We start from the raw sequence: 21,011 nt of genomic DNA on the forward strand, positions 1-21,011 counted from the left end.
TATAGTTCATACATTTTACTGTTAAATTTTATATTTACAAGACTAGTTTTTATAGTCCATACATTTTATACTTTAAATTTTATTTTTATATTCCCCTTAATTTACCTGATATGATATCGAGATTTTGGATCTACGTAGACAATTTTCACTGTAGTCAAGGTCCGCTTTTTGATATTTTGTCTACTTTGACCAGATCCCCGATTGGGCTAATTATACGCATCGCTTTTACTTTTTTTTGTCTGTTCTTATATAAAAATATTTTATAATATCATATCACTTCAGAATATTTATTTACAGGTTAGTTTTACTATGACCAAGTCTTGATTTATTTGGTAGTAAGTATTAATTTACCACGGAATGTCTTCTTCCTATTGTATTTTTTTAATGTACATTTGAGGCACTTTTGAAATCAGACACTTTTGAATGATTAATGGAACTTGTTTCCAAGTTGTCTCACGTGGAAAACCTGCCTTCTTCATCTGGAACAGTTAATCGTGTTAGGAAAAACAAGACTAATTCAAATCTTGGAGAGATATTAGAAGGGGAATTATTAAGATGAAAATGAATCTTAACAAGTATAAAATATTTCAGAAGAAGGTAAGTTTTTTGTCAGTGCAATCGTGGAGAAGGGGGTAAAACCCACCCAGCAAAAATTAAGATAAAAAGATAAACATGAGATACGGAGCTTCTTTGGAGTGTGCAAATACAATCAATTTCATGAAAGACTTTGGACAAATTAACAAATCTCGTCACTGGTTGATAGAGAGAACATCCGATTCAGTCAGTATTCTTTCAGTCAACTGAAAAAAAAGGATAACAGCTCCCATGTTGGGCTTTACAGAAGAGTTCATTTTTGTCTCTTATGCATCCCAATACGCAATTATGAAAAGAAAGTAATAGCTATTTTGGTAAAACATTGGGTAAAGTCGAATGGAATCACTGCATTACCAGAAACGAGTTTCAAGCCATTGTGGAATAGTTTGAACGCTTTTACAACTAGGTACCTATTGAGATTCAGTTTTATCGTAAAACTAAATGTCATAGAATCCGGAGGGTTATGTTGCAAGGTGGCCAGAAAAACTTCAGTAGTACGACTATGCACCACAGTAATTAAACGCATGATAATGCATGAAAGTTATTCAGAAGACCATGTTCCAAACAGTAATGCAACTATAGCTAACGGCCGAATAACAAGGATTCTATCAGAGGAGTCACACTGCAAGTAGCTAATATACGTCAGAATCGAAGAATTAGATTCAGATAAGGTGAGGACGAAATAATAAACCGCAGTGATTAAACGGATGATAATGCGGAAAAGTTATTCAGGACACCATATTCCAAACAACTAGTGTTCTATCGACCGTATAACAAGGATTTCATCATTCAAGAGAAGTTACACTGCAAGCAGCTTATATATGTCACTTCAGGTGAGGTGTCGACCTATGAACAACGAAAGAGATAAGAAAGAGTCACAAACATCCATTCACCAATGACCAAGTTTGTTCCAAGCTGACCCATCAAAAAAAAATTGAAATGGTTGCCAACAAATTTCTAGACTTCCAATGGAATCATTGAAGCTAACTAAGCTTATTGGGATTCCATATACCTATGCAATGATCTATTACATCGGAAGTGGGAAAGTTTAGGTAAGAGGTTGTGCTCAAATTGATCTCATTGAGAGTACAGACGTAGCCGGGCTGGAGGACACTTCAACATGGATAACACTGTCATGAATCTTTGAGAAATAATACCGGATTAATATTCTTTGAAAAAAAGCTCAGGATAGAATTTAAATTTTTTTCAATCTGTAAGAAAAATTCATGAATACGACGGTTTACTAACTAATTGGACTCTTCAGTGGTTTATATTACGCAGTAACTTTTTACCTTTAGTACACTTCAGCAGATTATCTTCCCCATTGATTTAACTTTGTTTATTCTTCAGATTGTGGAAGGTAAGCACACAGTCCCTGCGCTCTGATGGAAGGAATCATGACACGGGTCCAAAAAATTATATAATAATAATAATAATAATAAATGCTTTTATTGAAAGGTTACTCAGTACAAGGGATACTAATCTAACCTAACAAATGGCAGAATTCAATGTCTGCGCATGACGAATCAAGGCAGAAATTGCTCTTCCATCCAACCAGTAAGAGATAACTTATAATAATACACATTGTTTGCTTAATTAATATCATATATCTGTTCGGACCCCCTTTCGGATTCCTTATGGATATACATAAATGTTTTACCGTGAGTGACGAAAGCAAATACCTGGTGATATTAATTGATTATTTCTCCAAAAATTTTGGTGTTGTCCCCATTCTGAATGATGAAGCTGGTACGATAACAGTTATAGTCCTCAATGAAGTGCTTGCCAGATATGAAGTGCGTTCAGAAATCCACTCACATTTTGAAAAAGGATTGTAGCAATCATACCAGCATTAAGAGTTAGAAGACACGTATGACCCCACTTTACACACAGTTACATGGAATGATAGAACTGCACGATGAAACGATTAGCTGGAACCTGTAAATGAAGGTCGTAAAGCTAAAGCTAATGAGATGAAGAAGCCCCTACTTGGTGACCAAGAAGATGAATTGCATCCATCTAATGGCAAGGAGCAAACCACTCTTCATCTATGTAGAACGACTGGTTCCATGTAATGGTAATGATTCACTATGATAATTTCGTCAGAATCAAGTAGGCGAATTACTCGAAAAGGAGTAAACTGAAGATGAAGTACAAATATTATATCCCGGCTATAGCGTACGTACAGTACTGGTGAAACTGACCTTCATGTTCTCATTTTGAAACGTTTTTCAAGTATATCGAACTTTTAAAATATCAATCACGAATATCCTTTAATTCGAAGTATATACCACTTCTGCGTATACGTACCAATGATTCCTTTGAAGTCGGTATTCTTGAATTTATGCTAGGATCATTCGCAGACATACTCGTATCAATCGCAGAGATTCGAACCCCCAACACGTGTGTGTGTGTGTGTTTCTATTTTGCTATTACTCCTCTATTTCTTTGATCACAGTTGGTTACCACAACACAGGTTCATAGATACCTATGGGGTTGCTTTTCTTCAGGGTATGGGTTAGTCTATATACAAAGGGGTATGTATCCTTTCATGAGCGTATGACAAAACATCTTCCTCGCTCCACCTCGTAACTCGTAGACGAAGCTTATTACATCACTACACATTTACAGTTTTATGTTCATTTGAATGAGTATTTATAAGTTAATCTTTTCTATGGGAGATGGCTCCACTATGTCCTTGCCACATGAAATTTTTAACTATTTTTGGATAGTTTTTTATATCAATTTTATCGGTGGAACAGAATTTTTGCCCTTTTTCAGCAAGTAAAATACTTGTTCAGACTTCATCAGATTTACTAACATCGATATAGCATGTATTTTCATTTCAAGTTGCCTAAAAGGTAATTTTCAAATTTGCCTTCAGCAACATTGAATAAAACAATATCGTTCAAGAAACCGTTGAATCTATCATTTAATAAATAAAAAATTCAAGCGATATAACACTTATGATATTTTTACTGGACAGTTTACAAAAAAAAACAACGGGGACTCCTAATGCATCATAATGTACAAGATAGAAATGGTAATACACAGAAATTTACTCCATCATAACGTCAAACGATAGAAATCGCAATTGATCATATAGTACCAGATAGAAACGTACAGCGGTATAATGTACAAAACTTACAAAACTTGAAAACGTGTTTTGCTATACAATAGCTTTCTCGAGGGTTTTCATACTCCTTTGAGCGAATAAACAATTATATTTTTATTGGCTACATAACAAGTCCTAATCTTTTTGATGTTTTCAAATTTAATCCACACCTACTGACATTTTAGAAATATGAATTCTATGAGAATTTACGATATTTGTATCATTTTGTGATAACATTATCACATTCAATACATTCAAAATAAAATCTGAAGGGGGTTAATAATAATAATAATAATAATAATGGTTTTGCACCACTTACCCGAGCAACTGGTGCAAAACCGGACCGACAGCCCAGGCGCACCCGGGAAGGAGAACTTTGTTCTCCCTCCGGTGCCGGCCGTGGGTCCACAGGGCTAACCACCCGGTGGACCCCAACACTTGGTTTCCAGTGATTAAGAAAGGGGTCCCCACAATCGACCCGCTCGGAGGGGTCAGAGGCAAGGTGGTGGGGCCCATAACGATGATTTGCCTACTAATGACAACCTTGGCAATGAAAATGGACGCTTTGAGTGGACGCATGAGCTGAGAGATAGCCTTATGCATTGCTACGAGAGTAGTGAGCCCGCGCGAAGAGGGTACATGGCGAGATTGCATGCTCTGTGGTGTGAAACACATCCGGAGCATGCCGCCTTTTCCGCCCAAAACCTTAGGGATTATGTATCTTATCTTCGGCGGCAGGGCTATTTAGCTCCTTCCCAGCCTACTAACGAAGTGGTAGAAGTGACAGTTCTACCACCCGTTGGCACGGCTGGAGAGGAGACTCGCATCATACCACCAATGGAGACGACAACCAGAACACGCAGGGCGCTCCACAGGATTAAGCCCCTGAAGCCACAAGAACTGGCTCGTTTGGATGCGGAGGTTCATAGGGTTCTAACAGAAGAGGCTGACATCTGGCAAATCAACACCGCCGTGTATAACGTCGTCCAATCGCTTTCCGAATCGGAAGGACGAAATCCCGGCCTTGCGGTTCGGAAGATTGAACGGCGTGTACACAAGATGGAGGCTAAGATTACGTCGGCGAGACAACACGCGTCTCGTATCCAATGTGTGATGGATTAGCTGATGAACTCGGTAGAGTTTTCGACTCTGAACGAGGTGACTACAACTCTGTCACTGAGTTGGAAACCGTTCAGCAATAAGCTCCGATAAAAGCCGCAGAGATCACCTTACTTCTGCGGAGACACAAGAATAAGCCAATGCATGGGGTCTTCTTCAATAACATTGGAGACCTTGACTTATCAAAGCGCCTGACGTTCGCTTTTCTCAGGTCGAGTGGGCTGAAGTCGGAAACTGAGGGGTTCATCATGGCTTGCCAGGATGGTGTCTCCAACACCTTAGTCTACCGCAGTCGCGTGATGGGTATAGAGGTTCCTGACACAAGGTGCAGGGCCTGCCGCGAGGCGCCCGAGACCCTAATGCACTTGCTATCAGCATGTCTAGCATATGCGGTCTCGACCTATATCGATCGACATAACGCGGCCCTAAGAGTGCTATATTATCATCTACGGCACTCTTACGGTATTGACGAGATACCGGTGTTGCCCTACGCTCCGGGGGATATTGAATCCGTTGTGGGGAACGAGAAGTGCCGAATTTATTGGAACTATTCGCTCCCCACCCTCAGGCTCATACAAGCTAATAAGCCTGATGTAGTCCTTCTTGACCACCAGACCAAAACGATATTTGTCGTGGAGTTTTCAGCTTTTGGCGAAACGAATATCGTCAGAAAAGAGGAGAAAAAACGGATAAAATATCGAGATTTTCTCTTCGAACTCCGCAGACTCTATCCAGATCACTCTGTCAAGATGGTTGTTCTGATTGTTGGAGTCCTTGGTGGAATGATGTCCTCTCTACTCTCGAATCTTAAAATCATACCGGCTTGCCGCACTAAGGCAGAAATCTTAGCCGCACAGATGCAGAAGGCTGTCATTTTTGGCTCAATGTGCTTGCTCAGGGCACATGATTCTCGGACCCAATGATCACTTACCCCACGGTGTGGGGAGTGGTCATTGGTTGATAATGCTGGCGCGCCCTCCCGAATGTATCGGAGCTTCGAGGGATAGGGCCTGACCAGCGCACACTACGGTGAAAAAGAAAAAAAAATCATGATAATAATAATGCATAAAATATACATTTATACATACAAGGAAAAGGGTTAGCCAAAGGCAATCTTCTACCTCTCCCAAAAATTATATAATGAGTGTAAGAAAATAATTATAAAAATATTTAGTTACTATCATAACAATGATAGAGAAGAAAAAAAAAATAAAAGATCATATAGTTGCTAATCAATCTTAATATTTTTAACATCATTTTGGTCAATTTAACAATTTCATTACCCTACCATACGTTGAATTTCAAATTAGCACTGAGCAGTAAGCGTCTGTGATTTCATTTCTTTCTTAAATTGATGAATATTATGATTTAAAAGGGGTAAAATTTCATTCAGATAAGAAGGGGCCATATAAGAAAAACATCCTTGAAATTTAGAAGTACGGTGCCTAGGTATGTTGAATAAGTTAATTCTCAAATTGACCATATGTATGTATGTATGTATGTATGTATGTATGTATGTATGCTTAATAAACTATATAAATAATTAGGCGTTTTAGTTTGAAGCAACTTAAACAAAAAATTTTTCTCAAATATTGGACTCTGTACACCACATTCAGCTTCTTTATTTTCAACAAAAATGGTGTGACATGTTTACCATATGGTATACAGCATACGAATCACATTCAAGCATTTTGTATGCGTTGTAACTTCTGCTTGTTATACTGCGGCAAAAAATTGTAATACACCAAAGAACAATACTCGAAATGGGGGTAGGTAAATAAGAGTTTTAACTAACCTGAGTTTCATTTCATCTGATAACTGATACTTGAATTTATATAGCGATTTGAGTTTGAAGAATAATACTTTGAAAATGTTTGTCACATGTTCATGGAAAGACAAAGAGCGTTATCGGGAGTGAGCCTAAAGTTACATTGACTTTCTTTTATTTGTCTTTGAGACCCTATGCATAAGGCCAAAGTTATATTTGGATTGATTTTCAGTCTATGATTCTCCGAGTGCAAATCTGTGTTTATATTGGCCAAGCAACTCTCTCTATCACTGTTATGAGAATACTGTATATCATCTGCGTATAGATGTACTTGACAATGTGATGAGAAAGTGGGGTAATCAAAAATAAACACGGAAAACATCAAGGGTCCTAAAATACTTCCCTGCGGTACACCTGAGATTGTTTCTTTTAGGGATGACCATGAGTAATCATCCAACTTGACCCTCTGTAATCGGCCTCTGTGACATAGCTGGTCATCCATTTAAGACAAATGTCATCGAATCCTGTGATCTTGAGCTTGCTGATGAGTAAATCGAAATCAATTAAATCGAAAGCTTTACTTTAATCAAGCAGTACTAAAATGGTGACTTCTGATTGATCTCTGAATCTCGCAAGATCGTCGATTACTTTCCGTGTTCCGTGTTTTTTGCGGAACCCAGACTGCTCGTACGGGAGTATTCGATTTTCTTCAAGAAAAGCTGTTACTTGACGAAAAACATTTTTCTCTAATGAATGGAAATTATATTAATAATTGTTTGCTTGTATTCACAGTATGATGAATTTACGAACGAAATGAAAAAATCCCCCAGGTTCTTATTAAATCATGAAGATATGAAGATGATGTTTCATATGATAGATGCGTGAAATAATTTAATAGTTTTTTAGTTTGGCTTCTTTATTTGGTCCCATTGGTTATCGATGGGGAGTATCAATTTCAACCACCCTGTATAATTGGTCAAACTCTCTTTCTTTCTCACTTGAACATTTTCACAAAGACAATTTTTTCCACTTTTTTAGTGACAATTATGACAATTGAATGGATTGACCATATGAAAAACTGTGACAAACTTGGAAGACACTCTGAATCTTAAATTTTCATAACCATGTTTCATACAGAGAGAAATGATGAAAATGTCAGCCATTTTTTACACGCTTTATAATAGCTTCACCTGTATGTAGGTATGTATGTATGTTTGTTTGTACTTTCAAGCTCGGGATCTGTATCGACAGAATTATCGGCATTATAGCTCGATCTATTCGCGGGCAGATGGCGCTATACGTAACCTCCTTGATATTTCTTGATCTATTCGCGGAGAGATGGCGCTGTACGTAACTCTCGACATTATTGCTTGATCTATTCGCGGGCAGATGGCGCTGTACGTAACCTCTTCCATAGGTTGTTCAAAAGAGAATCAAAATGAATTAATATAGTTTAAAAAAACTAAAAAACACGCTTTTGAAGAATATCGATCTAAAAAGTTAAAAATAAATATAGTTTAAAAAAAAAATAAAAAACACGCTTTTAAAGAACATCGAGCTAAAAAGTTAAAAATATTTTTTTTAAATGAGCTCAAAACAATAACGATCGAAAAATCCTACTATTATTATGAAAAAAGCGTGGGCGCTTCGTGCCATATTTTTTGTATATCTAGCGCCCACGCTTTTTCACAATAATACTGGTATTTTTCGATCGTTATTTTTTCAAGCTTATTTCAAAAAATAATTATTTTTAATTTTTTAGGTCGATGTTCTTTAAAAGCGTATTTTTAGTTTTTTTTAACTATATTTATTGTTTCTTATACATAAGTTAGAGAAAAAGTAAACCATACTTGATGAATCTTGAAATTTTCAAATAATAATATATATGATAATCATTCATTTAAATCGAATCATACTCGTCTATTTCTCATTCGAAATGCATTCAGTTTTTACATTCCAATATGCCTGTTCCTATTTTAGCTCAGACACCAAATTAAATCTAGTGCCCTGGCATCCTACCAAACAGGAAACATTATCACGTTCACTTAGATCGAAATTTCTTCACAGACAAACATTAAACTAAAGAAATCATGAGAATGTTCCGTTTTATTTTGTGAACAGTGAAAAATAATTTAGAAAAATGAAGATAGTATTCCAGAATGTGGTGTGGCTACTTAGTTTTGTGTGCTATCAATATCTGTGTATGGCTAAATCAGCAGTTACAATCGGTAAGAAATATACAGAGTGGTCCAACGAAAAGTACGCACCTTGCTTATCTCCTTTTTTTGTAACTTAACGCAAAAATGCTCGGACAGGTCAATTTTGCTTTTGAGGGGGACACATTTTAGATATATTTTTCTACCTGTGCCTTCAACCCCCTAACGAGGGTGAGTAACAACTCTAAAATTTTAAAATGAAGTGAGGTCGAGTGATATATCGTTTGAAAGGGCACAAAATTAACTTTCCAATGATACCTAATTTGTTGTATTTCACTCAAACATGTAGGTATTATGAAGAAAAACAACTACAATCCAGTACTTTGAAATGTGTAATTGATTTAGTAGAATCCTACTTCAGCAAGTGCTGAAAATGTGACCCATTTGCTTCCATACAATAATACAGATTTTGTTCAAATCTATTCCTAACATTCTGTAGCATATCAGGTGTTATACTTCTGCACTCTGCTGAAATTCGTTGGCGAAGATCTTCTATGGACTCGGGCTGAGTAGCATTTTTCAAGTGTCCCCAAAGGAAAAAGTCTAAAGGCGATAGATAAGGTGACCTGGCAGGCCATTCGATGGGGCCTCTCCTTCCAATCCACCGTCCAGGAAACCGGTCATCTAAAAACTCTCTTACCGGAGCAACATAGTGAGGAGGTGCTCCACCTTGCTGGAAATGAAGCTGATCATCATTATGATTTTGGTCATTTTCAATTATATCTGTTATGAGAGGATCAATTGTATCTTCAAGCATGTTCAGGTAGACCTCACCAGTTAAATTCCCAGGAATAAAAAATGGCCCTACGATATGACTACCTAATATGCCACACCGGATATTGATTTTTTGAGGGTACTGGGTATGGACCTCTCGGAATAAGTGTGGGTTACTGTCATCCCCGTAACGGCAATTATGCCTATTCACAGCTCCATTAAAAAAATTTACTCTCATCGGAAAAGCACGTGTTGAATGATAGGTGCGGATCAACAATTAGTAGCTGGCTCAGTTGTTCACAAAATTGCAGCCTTCTATCAGGATCATCTTCATTGAGTTCCTGTACTGATTTAATTTTGTACGGATGAAATTTGTAGGCTTTTAATATCCGTATTATAGACGAACGGGAGACACCTGAGGCTGCAGCAAGCTGACGGGTACTTTGAGTATGATCCAATTCAACTTGTCCCTAAACATCGACTTCCACTGCTTCATTTGAAGGCACAGGTAGAAAAATACATCTAAAATGTGTCCCCCTCAAATGCAAAATTGACCTGTCCGAGCATTTTTGCGCTAAGTTACAAAAAAAGGAGAAAAGCAAGGTGCATACTTTTCGTTGGACCACTCGATATGCTTTCGAAATGACGTTCCATCAAATGTAATTCATCATATTTATATACTTTTATATGCCGCGTGATTCTCTATGGTGGCTCACCCCTATAACTTTTTTATTATTGGAGATAGAAAAACTAAATTTGGGGGTTGTGTATTATAGTTCAATTTACATTTTTTAATATATTTACTTGCTTTGCTGTACTTCCGGTTTGACCGAAAATGAGACTTCAACTTTCGATTTTCAAATGGGACATCCTATATATCTTCACTAATTTCAATAGAGAATCCAACAATACTTCATTTGTCAATATTTGACAGATAAAATCATTTTTACCAATTTTTATTTTTTGATCTAGAATGCCATGGAGCGTGCAAATCGCTTCATTCTTGATCAAGTAACATGAGAAAACTACGACTTTGAGGCAGGCGTATGACTTCACAGTCGTTTTAAGAATTATTTCCCAGTCGCAAATATGAGTTTTTTCTTGTAACTTGATTTTTCCATTGAGATTTGGTTATGGTTATTGTTTTATTTTTTTTTTGATATTTTTGTTCTTTGACTATTTTGTTATATATTTTTCCTTTATTTCTTTTATTATTGAATATAGTTTATTCTGAAGGTTTTAGGCAGGCTTTTATTTCAAAATCTACTATAGTAACCTCTTGGAAGGAAGTGTCTGCGAATTTTTTTAAGATCTTTTCTCTCTGCAACTAAAGACCTCCTCCTAGTGCTAAACCAACTGTCGTTCAGGCCAAAAGAAGTTGGTAGTCATCGACTAATAGTGCTTCCCGTTGACAGTGATGGCCTGGCTAAAATCGTTCTCAAAGAAATAAGAACCGACAACGCCGCCAGTCCAAAAACCACACCAAACAGTGACTTTTTTGGGTGCATTGGCCGTTCTTAGATCTCATGTGGATTGCTATCATCCCAAATTCGACAATTTTGTTTGTTCACGTACCCATTCATTCAGAAATTGACCTCATTGCTGAAGATGATTTTTCAATAAAAATTGGGGTCAGTTTCCAGCTGCTTCAGAGCCCATTCAGCGAACAAACGTCGTTGTCCTAGGTCAGTTGAATTTTTTACGGATGCAGGCCCAAGTCACGGCGCAAAAGTCGTCAAGTTGTGATCTGCAAAAGACCAAGTTCTTGTGAGCCAAGCGAAATCGATTGCCTCGGATTCTCCTGCACACTCTCACAGACAGTGGCGATGTTCTCGACATATCTTGCATTTCGTCGACGTACGGTTGTTGGTCGATCGTTTACTGAAACAAATTTGAAATTTCTACTGATACAAAGTTTAATTTCATCAGTTCGGACTTCCATTGTCATATATGATATAAATTGATTTGAAATCCCTGAAAGAAATTAAGAACAGTAACAGAAAAATAACAATTTTATTAAACAAAAACTGAAATTACAAATAAATAACATACAATCATCAACCAAAAAAATAAAAAATAAAAAAATTAAAAAGTTAATACAAGCTGAAAATTAAAAATTAAAAAATATTATTAACAAGTAATAAAACTAGAAATTAAAAGATTCCAAACCAAGTTACGTCACGACGTTTCGATTGTTAGTAGTCACAATCGTCTTTGGGTGATAACACAAAGTTTAATATTACAATTGACAAAAATTCAAAAATACTTCTAGAAGAATAAAAATTTAAACATTTCTCATTATATTATAAAATAATTTGAAATTTTCATGACTATTTTGACATTGGCGTAAACATTTCAGTTTCTCAAATGTCTCAATATAGAATGATGCGTTGGATTGTTTCAGGAGTCCTCTTAAATGAATTGACGTCCCAAGTGATCCTTCCGCTCAACAGTGTTATATATAAGAAAAACATGTTTGATCAAATGGTTTACTTTACTAGCAATGTATCTCAGGTATCCAATACGGACAGTTTTGATGCAAGTAAAACATGTAAGTAGAAAAATACTACAATATTACTGCACAACTCTTTTTTCAAATCATATTATTATTTTATATTACATTATATTTTATATTAAATTTTTGATTAACGACTGAAGGTAGTATATGGAAGGTATGATGGACTAACGGGACTTTTAGTCAAACACGTTCAAAAAACAAACTTACCCTATTTCACATATCGTCAAGCTTTCGTCTCTGGATAGAGACACTAAAATGAAATACAATAGAAAAGAACTAAAAAAAAGGAAGATACTGAGTTTTACAATTGAAAATTGAATATTGAAAATTGATATAATAATGTCATAATCTTCAGATATCTGATATTAGTAATGTCATCTTCAAAGCTTACTGTGATGAGAAGAGTGACATTATCATTAAAAATATTTCTATTCCATAAATGCCCGTTCAATGAATTTTATAAAACGTGTAATTATTTCAAATTGAGAATATTAATGAGATTTATCTACGTCTAGTAAATAATTGTAAGTTATACTCAGATTTTCAATGTCTGTTTTTTTTCATTCATTCTTAGAATTTTTGTTAATAAGGACCATTTCGTGAAAAATCCTTTTGGACATATTTTTTTCTGAACATAACACTTTTGCTCGATCAAATTTTATTTTGTGTCCTAATTCAATAGAATATTGAGCTAGTCTACATGAATTTTTGTTTATTTTTATATCACTTTTGTGTGAAGTTATTCTGCTTGATAATGTTCTGGATGTTGTTCCAATGTACCAAATCACAATTATTACATGACATTCTTGACATTCATTCTGAAATATATGAATGAATATTTATTGAGATATAGATCTACAAGAATACATTGAAACGGACAAAACTTTCGAAACAACCTAATAGTAATATACTCGATTGAACTAATTATTTTACCATGAAATATATTTTCAAAAACATAAAAATTAATGGGAAAGAAAAAAAAAATATATAACCCCTTCAATTCAAATAAAAATTAACTTTTTCCAGTGTGTAATATGATGGAAGCTCACCAAGGAGTGAGTGCAGTATTTGGAGTAGACTCACCCAACACGTTCCCCATACTCGAGTCGATATGCACGAATTTTGAAATTCCATTTATCACCGCGTCATGGAAACCCACGATTATTCGAAATCCTGATCAAGCAAGGGCTCTGCTTAATTTTCATCCCGAAGCTGAGCTCTATGCCAAAGGTTTAGCTGAGTTGGTGAAGAGTTTAGAATGGTCTAGTTTCGTCATTGTGTATGAAACTGAAGAAGGCCTTGTGAGATTGCAAGAAATATTGAAATTACAGGAATTAGAGAGAGGCAAAAAGAAAAATGTGATCATTGTTAAACAACTTGGACCGGGTCCAGATTATAGGTAGGTTGATAAAACATCTAGTGCTAGTTCTTTACAGTAATATACCATGCACTATGAGAGTGCATGGTACATTCATGTTCAGCATACCGTTTTGAGAAATGTCGGCCACATTGTCCACAATAACACTATTGCTCCCGGACACTCAAGCTCATAAACTCCAGATTTCTCCATCTTGTTCACTTTATCTTTGGCATTACTCGAAACAGAGATAGAGAAATAGATTGATTTCTTGGGCCTGACCATCACACATAATCATAATAAATTTGAGTTCAATGCATTCAGAAAACCGAGCTATACCTACAATCCCAAGTGATTCTTTCCATCCCGACAGTCATAAATTTGCAGCCTACAATTCAATGTTACACAGATCATTCTCGTTACCTTTGTCTGCTAACAGATTGTCTCTGGTCTGGATTCCTGGCCATACTGGCCTGGAAGGCAATGAAGCTGCTGACTCTCTTGCAAAGGAGGAGAAGCGGCTTCATTGGACCAGAACCTGTCATTGGCATCGCTTTGGGCTTTGCCAAACAAACACTTGACACCTGAATGGCAAGAAGATTTATAGACTTCTGGCAGAATCTTCTAGGATTCCAAGACGTTTATTCATCCTTCGAAGCTTGATACCAAACAGTTGTTGGACTACAGTAGGGATGAACTATGGCCTCCTTACAGGTCACTGTTATTTGAATCATGATATGCAGAGACTTGGACTACCTGCCCCGTTGGGGACCGAATCAGGTTCTTAGAGTTCGGCAGATCCGTACTCTAACCATCTGACCTGAAAGACCACTCACCATACAAACTAATCGGCTTCGTTAAGAAGCTGGGTTCATTTGGCAGAGTGTAAATAGGTGTGACCCACGATGAACCCTTGTGGGTTGCGGTGGTGGGTCGAATAGACCCACCTGTACAAAGTTTTTAGGAACAATGATTGATTCCCTTTTCACATGGAGAGAACACATAGAGTTTACATCTAAGAAACTGAACCAATCGTATTACCTAATAAAATCACTGAAAAGTAAACTAGATACCAAATCTCTAGTAATGGTTTATTACGCAAAATTTCACTCCATAGTATGTTGCAACATTGCTGTCTGGGGATTAGCCAGTGAATTGACAGAAAATTCGTAAAACAAAAGGCAGTGCTACGATTAATTTTTAACCTTGATTACAGAATGTCGTCTAAAGCAGGGGTCTCCAAACTTTGAAGCCTTCGGCCATAATGATTTTTTCAGTTTGTTCCAAGGGCCAATTTCTGCCCTTAACTATATTTCTCGAAGAGGATAGTCGCAAAGTGCGTGACCTAAGCAAACTTACGCTTTTTTTGCATTTCAATTATTATTGTGTATTGTGACACTTAACGACTTCTAGTGGCGAGTAGTGGTACTATGTACTATCTTTTTCAGCTACTCGCTAGGTGGCATTAGGCGTAATTGAATATTTGGAATTACCGCGTTGGTTCGAGAAAGTTCTGTTTCTAGCTAGTGTATTCTGATCACCTCGAGATGGCAGTAATAATTGCATATGAAAAGGCTAGCGGCGCAACTGCGAGTTAGTCTGCGTAGGAAAGGCGAAGGAAGCGAAACTGTCTATTGTGAAATAAAGTAACACCCGTCAATGAAAGTATTTTGATTTGACTTATTGTTTTTATGTGTGATTTGTTAGAATGGAAAAGAAGCGAAAAATCGACAGTGAATGCAGAACGTTCCAAGAAAAATGAAACTCTCAGTATTTTGTGATTGCGTCCAGTAATAAGGCGCTATGTTTAATTTGTAATGAAACCATAGCTGTTCTCAAAGACTATAACATTAAACGACACTATGAATCGAAACATCTTCAAAGTTACTCCAAGTGTACAGGAAGTTTGCGGAAGGAAAAATTTGAAGCTTTGAAACGCGGGCTCAAATCGCAGCAGTCTTTGTTTACCAAAGCGAATAGTGAACAAGAGTCTGCAACTCGCGCCAGCTTTCGTGTGGCTCTTGAAATCGGAAAACGTGGCAAACCATTCACCGATGGAGAAATGATGAAAGAATGCTTGATTGCAGTAGCCGAAGAAATATGCCCCGAAAAGGTAAATTTATTCAAAAGTGTCAGTTTGTCAGCAAACACCGTGGCTTGGAGGGTGCAAGACATCGCAGAAAATATATCCTCTCAACTGTCTGACAAAAATGGACATCATGAGTGGTTTTCTCTAGCATTCGATGAGTCAACGGATGTGTCAGATACTGCTCAGGTGTTGATTTTTATTCGCGGAGTAGATAAAAGCTATGAAGTGTATGAAGAACTTCTTGATATTGATAGTAATCAAGGCAGGACAACTGGGGCAGATATTTTTAAGGGAGTTGAAAATGCCATTGATAAAAAGAACCTTCGATGGAGAAATTTGAAATCTATAACAACTGATGGAGGCAAAAATATGTATGGTAAAAATAAAGGAGTGGTTGCACTTGTGTCAAAGGCTGTAGAAAATGATGGTGGTTCAAAACCATTAGTCTTACATTGTATCATTCATCAACAGTCCTTGTGCGGAAAATGTTTGGATATGTCTGAAGTTCTAAAACCAGTCATATCAGTTGTAAACTTCATCAGATCCACTGGGCTGAATCACCGACAATTCCGCGAGTTTATTCAATAGATTGGAGAAAATGATTTACCATATCATACTGCCGTACGCTGGCTTAGTTGCGGAAAAGTCCTTAAGCGCTTTTTTGAACTTCGAGCAGAGTTCGAAATTTTTTTAAATGAGAAGCAGCGCCCTTTATTGCCGATTTAGAAAATAGTGAATGGATGTGGAAGTTAGCCTTCTATGTCGATTTGACAAATCATATGAACGAACTGAATTTGAGATTGCAAGGAGAAAATCAGCTTCTCCCTGATTTATACACCAATATCAAATCCTTTCAATGTTTCACACATTTTGAAACATGTGAAATATTCAGCCACACTACAGAGACTGAATTTCCCGTCAATTTCATAATCGAAACTTTGAGTGCTTTAAAGATAAATTTTGATACTCGTTTTTCAGATTTTGATGTCATTGCGAATGGAATTGAGCTTTTTCAAAATCCTTTTGATTCTGACATTGAAACCCTGGCTCCGAAAGTCCAAATAGAAATTATTGATTTACGGTGCAGTGATATGCTTAAGAACAAATATCAAAATTTATCTTTGTTGGAATTTTATAAGAGTCTTCCACTGGAACAATTTGATAATTTGCATAAATTTGCTCGTGGGTTGTTTTCTGTTTTTGGTACTACTTACTTGTGTGAGAAAACGTTTTCCAAGATGAAGTACACAGAGAATGTTGGAAAACGTTTTCTCACACAAGTAAGTAGTACCAAAAACAGAAAACAACCCACGAGCAAATTTATGAAAATTATCAAATTGTTCCAGTGGAAGACTGGATGAAGAAGATGAAGTACACAAAGAATGTTTACAGATCTCAATTAACCGATGAGCATTTTAAATCTCTTTTGATAATTGGTACCAGTAAAATTGATCCACAACTACAAAGTATTGTCGGTGGAAAATCACAATTACATAAATCTCATTAGTGTTTTTGTTTTACTGTGATTCATTTCAATTATTTGTTAGTTATTAATATGCTTAAACTTAGATACTTGAGTTAAATTTTCTTTGTCATCATTTCTGTCGTTAAGTTTTACCTTGCAAGTGAATAAAACCGAGTAATTATCATTCTGTGTTTTCTTCTTCAACTTATCACAGCAATAGTAACCAACAATTAGGTAATCATTGGCTGTCGCGGGCCAGATTGATGACAGTAAATCATTGGCTGTCGCGGGCCGGATTGATGACACTGGCGGGCCGGATTTGGCCCGCGGGCCGTAGTTTGGAGACCCCTGGTCTAGAGAAATATTTCAAGAGAATAAAATATTAACTCTGGCAATCATATTTATTTTAAAACGCATGGCATATATCCATGCAAATAAAAGGCTTCTCGACCTATGATCGGAAGTACATAAATATAGTACTAGAAAAAATTATATGCTCAAAACTCTATACAAAATATGAAAAGTCTCCTGTGTTATTTGTATAGCTGCAAAAATTGAACTTCGCCTTTTACTATAACTTTATATATGTAGTTAGAACTTAATAATGTTATTTTTTTGTGTGGTTGTAGTAATAAATACGTTTATTATTATTATTATTACATATCGGTTAATGCATTTCAGAACTGTTTCGGGGATTGGTAGAAACGCTGGCCTAACTGTATCATATCTGAGGGGTACTACTTTGGGAAGGGGGGCGAAAATAAAAATTGATGAAAAAATTTTTTTTTGAGAAAAATGAAACTTCACCTTATTTTTGAACAGACACCGTATATTTTGTCGTATACCACAGTAGGTGTTTGTAGACCAACAAGAATCAGAAGTAATACGAAGTAGTATTCGTGCAATACTACTTCTTATTATGTTTTTAAGTTATAATGAATAATGAATGATAAATTTTATTTCAGACCACTTTTCAAGGAGATTCGAAATACAACTGAAGATAATATAATTTTGGATTGTAAGACGGAAAATATATTGCCAATATTATCACAGGCCAAAAGTCTGAATATGCTCAATTTGCATAACCGATATTTCATAACATCATTGGTAAGTTCTTATGAAATAGCAGACAACTCAAACTCAATCAACTTCTTGGACTCAATAATTAGTAGAATGAACAGCAAACATGATTTTTCAATTTATCACAAACCGTCCTATACGGATATTACTATACATCACGATTCTAGCCATCCTTATTAACACAAAATAGCAGCTTATAATAGCATGATTCACAGATTAGTTAATAATTTAATTCAATAGATTATTTCATTGCAGTGAACAATGGGTTTAAAGCTGAATCAATTAAAAAAATACTGTCCAAAAAGTCTATGCAAAAGCGATTCGAGACGTTTTTCCTATTGATAAGTTAGATGATCAAAATCAAAATTATATAGCTTCAACGTATTTTGGACAAACAACAGAAAAAGTGGCGTCATTTTTGAGGAAACGAGATATTAAAATTGCATATAAAACAAGTAATACGTTGGGAAAGTTACTTAAAAATAATAAAGACAAAACATGCAAATTCGAGAAATCTGGAGTATATAAATTAAAGTGTGGAACGTGCCCTAAGGTATATATTGGTCAAACTGGCAGAACATTTAGGAATCGAATTCAGGAACATCGTGAATGACCAACTTTATTTGAATAGATCACCATTATTGAACTTGTTTTCTTAAAAAAAATTAAAAAAAACGATGAAGTATTATTATTGATCCAGAAGTGAGGTAATATGCTTCAGATAATCATAATTGAAGAGGTACCTCAGACATATAGAAGTTGTAGAGGTTTAGGTAATTTGATGGAAGCAGTCTCAATAGGGAATGTTCCTCAATTGTTATTACAGCAAATGCAAGTTTGAACAAAATGAAGTTGAGTTCAATTCATGAGTTTTTCAAATTCACTTCGAAAATTATTCAAATTGATGTTTCAAATGTTGGGTTTTAATTTTTAAAAGGATTTGTTTCTAATTCACATATTGGCAACAGCGCCTATATCAAGTTGAAATAATTTATTCGTACCTAGATATTCTACTTTAAAAAAGGAAAATTATCTTTATAAAACAACAATTAAGGCAAAATATAAATTATAGTTCAATACCACCTCCACAAGCCACATAAACAACAGTTGTTTTGTTATTTATTTATATAGAGGAAGATAGGTTAGGTGCACAAAATGTCATATGCCACATAATGTATCGGAACTCGGAACATAAGTAAACAGAACAGCACTCTCTGAAATATGTCATCTTCGTTTGTCTCATACAGATAACAGATTCATTGTCCTTTATTAGCTATAACCGATGCTGCCAAATGGTGAAATAGGAACGAATCCCTTCAAATGTTGAATGCATTATTTCATTCCTCTTTTTGAGTATTTAAATAATTTTTAAAGAAAAAGGTTGAAATGATAAGTTTAAAATGCGTTGTTTAGAGCTCTTTTATGAAAACTACTTGATTTTCGTCAAGAGGAACATTCCCCATTGTAGTTACCTGTGGTGTATGTATAAATATTAGTGTAAGAATGAACTTGTAGTATTTAAATCATTGTTGAAGAAGCTACTGTGTTAGCGAAACACGTGATATATTTCTCCAATAAAGTTTGTGGAGATCATATCGTGAGGTGTAGTTTATGAAATTACTATGGACCTTCATCAAGTAATGACCGAGTCAATCAGACAATAGAATGAAGTTTTCTTAGTTTTGAAAAACATTTGTGTGAGAAATAAGCAGAATATGTATTGTGGTTGAACAGAGATTCAGAATCAGATTTCATCCTTATGAAAATATGATAGAACTGATTTGATAAAAATCGCTTTACGATAGCATCTTTAGGCGTCACAATACGTTTGTAAAAATTTTGTGTTGTGCTTTTGTAGTAATTTGAATCATTATGACTGTTAATATCTGACAAATTTCTACACTATAAACTCATTACCTCAACTATTCACCTATCCATAAAATACATTCATGAATTTATCCTATCCACACTAGTACACATATTTAATCTATGCTTATCAAGTGGAAAAATTCCACAGAAATGGAAAGAGTCTCTCATCACTCCAATTTTCAAATCAGGTGACCGTCGTGAACCAAGTAATTATAGACCAATATCTGTTATAAACAACTTAGCAAAAATATTTGAACAGGTGGTAAAAAAAAGACTGTTGGATTTTTTTCACAAACATAATGTCATCACTGATAGGCAATATGGTTTTGTGCAGAACTCAAACACTAAGAATGCTGTAGTGGATTTCTTGGAGGAGACAGTCGGGGCCTTGTACAAATCGATGAAATGCGTTGCAGTATTCCTCGACCTTGCCAAGGCCTTCGACACAGTTTCTCACGAAATTTTACTCAATAAGCTGCACCATTACGGTATACGTGGTCTGTCGGCTGACCTTATGACTGATTACCTAACAAGTAGAGTACAACAGGTAAAAATTGGACAAGAAATAAGTAACGTTTCAAAAGTAAAAATCGGTGTACCACAGGGGACAGTATTAGGACCGATACTGTTCCTTGTGTATGAATGAATTTAAAAGAATTAATGGATTTAAAGGACACTATTTTTGTTATGCAGATGATACAGCTCTGATCTTCACAGGAGAAACTTGGGAGGAAGTAAAAGAAACTAATGAGACTGACTTGCAAAAAATACACGACTGGCTAAACTTAAAAAAACTCACCCTGAATATTGAAAAAACAAAATTTCTCACATTTACGCCAACAGTCACTACCCAACCAAAAAATATTCTTATACAATTACACATCACAAACTGTCATAAGATCGATTGCACATGTTCCATAGTAAAAAAAGTGGAAAAAATCAAATATTTAGGAGTAGTCTTAGATCAATGCACGCGCTGGTCAGATCACATCACATATGTTAATACCCGTTTAAGAGTCTTGATGCATAGTTTTTATATCCTGAGAGACGTACTTACCAGAAGAAATCTCCTTTTACTTTACAATTCCCTAGCTGAATCTGTAATGA

At 35.7% G+C, this 21,011-nt stretch overlaps 1 protein-coding gene across 2 annotated transcripts in view; it reads left to right on the forward strand.

The window, feature by feature from the left end:
• Nucleotides 1–8,603: 8,603 nt before the first annotated feature.
• The window catches only part of LOC111517234 (glutamate receptor ionotropic, kainate 2), a 66,744-nt gene continuing 54,336 nt past the window's right edge, over nt 8,604–21,011 (forward strand). Inside the window, exons 1-4 of one of the 2 annotated variants that reach the window (XR_012466813.1) lie at nt 8,604–8,824; nt 11,931–12,077; nt 13,071–13,443; nt 17,921–18,062. Coding sequence is in view for 1 of the 2 variants with exons in the window: in XM_074180224.1 (XP_074036325.1) it covers nt 8,737–8,824; nt 11,931–12,077; nt 13,071–13,443; nt 17,921–18,062 (750 nt within the window). In the remaining variant the exon portion in view is untranslated. The remainder of the gene's footprint in view (nt 8,825–11,930; nt 12,078–13,070; nt 13,444–17,920; nt 18,063–21,011) is intronic. The other variant, XM_074180224.1, reaches the window with a different exon arrangement.

This window comes from Leptinotarsa decemlineata, unplaced genomic scaffold (assembly GCF_025532065.1).
Source record: "Leptinotarsa decemlineata unplaced genomic scaffold, Ldec_3_MD MMD2_tig00026294_RagTag_RagTag, whole genome shotgun sequence".
Classification (NCBI taxonomy): Eukaryota; Metazoa; Arthropoda; class Insecta; order Coleoptera; family Chrysomelidae; genus Leptinotarsa; species Leptinotarsa decemlineata.